The 6256-nt window shown below is 43.2% G+C and overlaps 1 protein-coding gene across 2 annotated transcripts; it reads right to left on the bottom strand.

Annotated features, from left to right (window-relative positions):
* Positions 1–572: 572 nt before the first annotated feature.
* LOC119655331 (odorant receptor 33a-like) lies at positions 573–5387 on the bottom strand. 2 transcript variants are annotated; one of them, XM_038061174.1, is made up of 4 exons: positions 4727–5387; positions 4563–4669; positions 4134–4494; positions 640–771 (listed from the first exon to the last, which is right to left on the bottom strand). In XM_038061174.1, the coding sequence occupies exons 1-4, from the start codon at positions 5327–5329 to the stop codon at positions 721–723; spliced, it is 1122 nt and encodes a 373-aa protein (XP_037917102.1). In that variant the 5' UTR covers positions 5330–5387; the 3' UTR covers positions 640–720. The 2 variants fall into 2 exon arrangements, with proteins under 2 accessions (XP_037917100.1, XP_037917102.1); XM_038061172.1 differs by having other exon boundaries at positions 573–771; positions 4563–5387.
* Positions 5388–6256: the final 869 nt, after the last annotated feature.

Raw genomic sequence — 6256 nt, 5'->3', positions numbered from 1 at the left:
TATGAAGGTGATACGCGGGGGGGGGGGGTGATACGTAGCAAATAGCGAGCTCTAAGATAACTCAGGCAAACCTCCACCATACAAGAGCTGCATCTGCAAGGACAACATTCGTATTGTACTAGCTCGAGAGCCCTGGGCGTACCGGGGAGAGGACTACTCTTGCGAACCAATAAGAGCGTAATTTAAAATATAGACGAACTCTGAAAGTTCTTGACTAGAGACATTGTGGCTGTCCACTCTTTCACTGGGAGAACTCAGGAGACATTTGTGGCATCGGGCTACATCCCAGAAGAGACATCCGGATGCTGCCAGAGCAAGCTCCTAGACTGGTGAAGTTCTCCTAAGCTGCGATATCAGCGCCTATAGCGAAGTCTGAATTTATTCTTAATAAGTTAGAAATATATAACATAGCGAACTCTCCAAAATTCGTAACCAGACAAGAGGTACTAAGCATAATTCTAGGGAAGACTCTGATGAACGGGCTGGTCATGAATTGAAGGATGTCGGATGAGCCATCTATGTAGGATCACAGAGTAATCAGATTAGACATTGAGGGCAACTCCAAAATAAAATTTTATTTCATTATGTATATTTTCTAAGTGTATGAAAAAGAGTAAGCTAACATGTTCCTCCTAAATTGAAAATTATATTTTTCTTTGAACTACAGTTGCTTCCATTCGAGTCTCATTGCTTTCCTTTAAAAGAAGTCCTTATTAAGCATTACTGTGATGGGTTCAAAAGCATTAACATTGTGTACATAGCCTTCATTACCTGTGGAATAATAAAAAAATATATTAAAGATATATTAGCTGAATCTAAAAAAATCATTAGGGAAAGGGTATCGATGGTCCTGTGCAGAACATTAACGTTCCACTCCTCCCCATCCACGATAAAGAGCACCGGAAGACGTCGAAAGAACACTCAAATGCGCGGTGTAGTCGGAAGGCGGAAGTGGCAGTGTGTGTATGGTGGGGAGAAGCTACAGCTTCCGAGCACTCAGGCCGTGTTGGCCCATTGTACTCGAGGTGGCAGTGAATAATTCACATATTAAGGAAGGATGACAACTGCATTACTGGCTATGCGGTGCAGTAGTTTCACCTCTTTCAAGATGCTCGGCGAGTGGGTCGCCACAAAGGATACACGCAGAACAGTCGAAAAGAAGTGCTGGCGTCTCGGGAATTCCTGGAGGAACTGGAGCGTATTTCGGGTAGCCCCGAGTGATTGCGCGTAGATGTGATTGCTATGCGCTACACCCCACTAGGGACAAAAAAGATAAATGGCCTTGCAAACCACTTCTTTCAACCACATCACTGCAGCCTCAGTTTCCACATTTTTAACAACGAGGTAAACGGAAAATCCCCACACATCTTTCGCTCCCTTTGTTCCACATCTCCCAGCCTACCCAAAATCCCTTCAGTCAAACAATGGCCGACCCAAGTCAGGGTGAAAGTACCTTCCCTATCTGTGGACTCGACAAAATTTCGCTCCTAGCATTGCTCTCATCAAGTCTGCTATGAACAAACACTGCCCAATCAATGCTGATTTCCCAGCAGATTGAAAGAGTGCTCGGATAATTCCCATCCCAAAAAAAAAACCCCATTCCCTGAATCCTGATAGCTACAGGTTTATCTCGATCCTATCATCCTCCGCCAAGATGTTCAAGCGGATCATAAAAGCAATCATTTACGAGCACTCCCCGACTTTCAATTCGCCAACTGATCCAAACACTCGGTTGAGCATGCACTGCTCGTGCTCAAATCGACGTTCTCCTGGGCCTCAACCGGAAGGCGCCGACCATAGCCTGTCTCCTCGACATAAAGAAGGCTTCCGATTCCGTATGGCAATACGGACGCGTTTATAAGTTTTCCAAAGTCCTCTATTTCCATTCGAACCTCTGCAGCTAATTCTTAGCTTTCTTGACCCAACTTCAACTCCAACAATACGTTTCTTCTCCTGAGTCAAGTTCGGCTGGCATCTCACAAGGATCAGTCCTCTTTGCTACCTCCTTTTCCTTGTTCACGGCAAACTTGCCCAAAACCAACCCTACACCCAAACCCAATCCGAATCTGCGAATACGCGGATGACCCCATCCTTTGCACCTTTACCAAAAACATCCCGGTCGGTGAGGCCTATCTGATTTTATATTTGGACGAGTTTTACCCGTACTTGACTCGTTGGAAACTTTCCCTAAATCCACAGAAATGCGAAACTATTGTATTCTGCGGTAGCACAAGGCTGACGACGAAAATAAGGAGTGACATATCAACCCCAAAATTCACCATGCCACAATAATAATAATAATCGTTGGCGCAACAATCCATATTGGATCAGAGCCTTGAAGTGTGTTAGAGCACTTCATTCAAGACCGTAACGGTACACTACAGGATTATAGTACCCTATAGGAGGCAATGTGGTCAGCATTGTGCTCAGCCGGGATTATTACCCTGATTTGACTCAGGTACTTATTCACAGCTGAGTCGGCTGGTATCCAACGGCAAGCCTCGATACAAATCCTACTGCCACCAGTGAGATTTGTACCGCGACCTTCCGTGCGACAGCCTTCTGCTCTCACCACTCAGCTATTCAGACACCACGCTCCAATCCCAACCGTAAATAAAGTCACCTACTTTGGGGTGACTATGAATTTCCGCCTATCCCACCTCCCACATATCACGAAGGCACTAAGTAGTGCAACTGATGCTTTCAAATTCCTTTATCCAATCCTGAAACACAACATCCCAACACCTCTGAAAGTCAAGCTATTTTAATACAAATAGCTTACCCGTCTCCTTCTCATTTTTGGCTTCATTTTCTGGTCTCGTAGTTCCCCTACCCAAATCGAACGATTCCGACTCAAAGAGCACAGAATCCTATGCCACTGATCCAACACCTACAAAAACGAAGACCACTCCAAATACATCTTTAAGCGGATCCTTTACGACATCTGCCAAACGTCCCGCATCGATGCCGTCGTAGCCTGTCATGCCCTCAACTTCCTCACTAAATCTCAAACCCATTCTAATCCCCTTATCTCTCAGGGCATGCACATCGAGATCGTCGAAGAGAATGTTCTACGAACTCATCTGTTCCCTCAAATCCTTTTATCTCTCCAGACCCGAAACTTCCTTTTTGACCCCGACGGCAGAGTAGTCTAGATGACTACTATTGGTAACTACTCATCATCACAATTTTCAAAACCCACCCATCCCCCGTGCCAATCATTTCCCAAACCTCTCCCGCGTGCACCCCATCCCAACCTACATCCTAGTTCTTCCACTCTCTCTGCGATTATCAGAGAGCAGCACATAGAAAGTATAACTACCGTCACCTAAAGGGTCTAAGCCCCCGTCAGTATTGGTCTACATCGTGGCATCAGGGTACTCTGGTCGGATACAACTTTGAACGAGAAACTCTTTCAGCGTAAGGACCAGATACCCATGGACCTACTCACCAGAAGTCGGTGGTAGATGTGAATAAAAAATGTCAAGCGATGACGACTTTACGGTTTCTTATCAGGGCAGAGGCAAATCGTTAGACGCTGCCTCACCTCTGCCCTGGGAGCATCTGTGAGCCGCTACGGCCACGCTGCTCCCAGGGCAGAGGTGAGGCAGCGTCTGACGATTTGCCTCTGCCTTGGTAAGAAACCGTAAAGCCGTCATCGCTTGACATTTTTGAAAAGTTTGGGTGCAAGCCCTAAGCGAGGGGTTTGTGGATCAGGAAAGAGGGAGTAAGTTGCTCCCCATTTGGTCCGGTCCAGCATTAAGTTGATGCGGACTTAGGAACCCATCATTCTCAAAAAAATATAGATGTGAATAAGTCCCAAGAAGGAGCGACGATTTCATTACTGGCTACGGCATGCAATGGAATCCACTATATTAGGATGGTTGACCAGTAGATCCTACCAGAAGCATATTGCGCAGAACTGTTTAAGAAGGTCGCAAACTTCTTGGGAAGTTTGAACCCTTAGGGCTGCACGAATTCTGGGAAACTAGTCCGGACATAGTTTGGTTAATTTGATTTGTCTGCGGAGAACGCGGTATACCACGATACTCTTACGATTTAAACTAATTTGGAAATGTCAAAATTTGTGGGGCTGATTATAGAATTTCAACTCTATCTAAAATGTTACATACCGACATGAAAGTAGTCAATGTTATCGGTATCTGTTTTCCAGCCAATATAATTTTCTTCTCCTGTGTCATTTGCATGAATATAATGAGATGTTTCCGGAATCTTGGTGATAAGTCCATCCAGTTTGACGAGTAGAGCATGAAGACCATCTTGTCCGTTTTCTCCATAAACTTATCTGAATAATAGCACGATGGAAAGATTTCTGTTATCTCCGCTCCCATGGATATAAATACCGCCGTAGTCTCGGTGAACGTTGGAGAGAATTCGAAATATATTAGACCCGACAACGAGAATACGATAATTGATGAGAATAATTGGAAGAAAATTATAACAGAAAGACTGTTTTGAATTATTTCGAAGATACTGTCAGGAGAAATGGAGGAAAATCGCTATATACAGTCTCAGTACAGTCTCGGTTAGAGCCAACTTACTCCATTATGATCCGGTGATCTTCCAAACACTCTATGAAGTCCTGGAAGCTTTCCGGCTCCGTTTTCTTAGGATCATGATGAATATTCGCGAATCGCTCCATAACTATCTGCAAATGCGCACTCAGTATACAAAGATACAAAGCCACAAGAACATCATTTGCTACTTCTTCCAGTGACAATTGGAGCTGAAACATGGTCTGTATGAACAAGGAAACCCAAAATCGAAATGCGTTGTCCTTCCAATCATAGGGGAACCACGAATCGAATCCAAGTTTGGTGCCATGCGAAAGAGCCCCTGCGAGAGCATAAGTTAAGTTCACTCCCATGTAAAACACGCTAACACATAGGGAAATGAACCTGCAGAAGTTGATTACATTTCTCAGTTGATCCTTTTGTTTGTCTGTCATGGGTTGACTGTCTAGACGTTCCAGCTTCTTATTGATTTGGATGAAGCTGGGTCTCAGTTTCAGGATTACCAAGAATTTGATACCGCAAGTTGCCAGACAAATGTTCATGGGAATATTTTCAAGTAATTGCCTCAAATTGTTCACATAAAATAGTTCGATGCTGTACGACGAATAGTAACAGATATTAGTAAGGATATAATTCAGGATAGCGTGTATTTTATGTCTCAGGTGATAGTCCTCTGTTATATACATTCCTTGCAGCTTTAACGTAGAATAAATGAATTCGAACGCGCGGATAGTGTTAATCTTCTTTTCCGAAGGATTTTTTGAAGGAAATACTTTTAGAGTTTTTAAGGACATTTCGATTTATATTATACTTCGGAGCTTTCACTAATAAGCAAATATACACCGGCAAGGATTCACCTTAACTGTTCAAGGCACAATAACTGCCTTTTACATGTAAAACTAAAAAGTAGTTCTTAAGCTTAGTGACAGGATAAATATCAGTTTCCTTCGTTACAAAAATGACAGCGTGGAAAATATACATTTATGATATCAGTGGTATTGTCATATCCTTTTTCTTACATTTTTTTTTATGAGGTCAAATATAATTTCATATCTGATATGACATTTTTGAAGTGACCTGTTTTATACTCAAGGATAACTCGCCAGATCCTTCCATTTATTGATTGTTTTTTCCATGCGTTATTCATTGAATATATCTGGAGTCCTACCTACGTTAGGTTGGGCTTAGGAAGCGGAGGGAACTGCAGTTACATGTACTGTGATAATATATTTGCCCGAAAAGATAGGTCGAAGTTGTCGCTTCAGTGCAAACTCTAAGAATTAAAATGTCAAAAACGCGTGGATATTCTATGCGGAATATATCTCTCCTATCGTATTCGTCTCACTCCTTCTTGCTCCATTTATAATGAACCACCTCCGAATTTTATAGTTGCTGGAGTTGAGGACTAACTTCCTCAAACGTCGTTGTCCAATTCATTACGATACTCCGAGGAAGTTCGATTATATTAAATGCGAATATGACCAGGATGCAGAAGACAAATTCTCCATAGTAACAGGGAACTGAGCATTGTTGCACACTACGGAGACCCTCTAGGACTAACACTTAAAAACAACCCCAGATAAGTTTTAATCCGGACCACATAAGCCTCCTCAAATGGCACCAGTTCGCGGATTTTCCATGCCTTTTGCAAATCCTGCACAAGCTGGTGCAGAGCGGGTAGGATCTCGATAGCATCTTCGTTTAAGAAGGACTTATCCTTC

This window comes from Hermetia illucens, chromosome 4, assembly GCF_905115235.1.
Source record: "Hermetia illucens chromosome 4, iHerIll2.2.curated.20191125, whole genome shotgun sequence".
Taxonomy (NCBI): domain Eukaryota; kingdom Metazoa; phylum Arthropoda; class Insecta; order Diptera; family Stratiomyidae; genus Hermetia; species Hermetia illucens.
The sequence above is the reverse complement of the archived record's forward strand: the minus strand, read 5'-3'. Positions and strand labels throughout refer to the sequence as shown.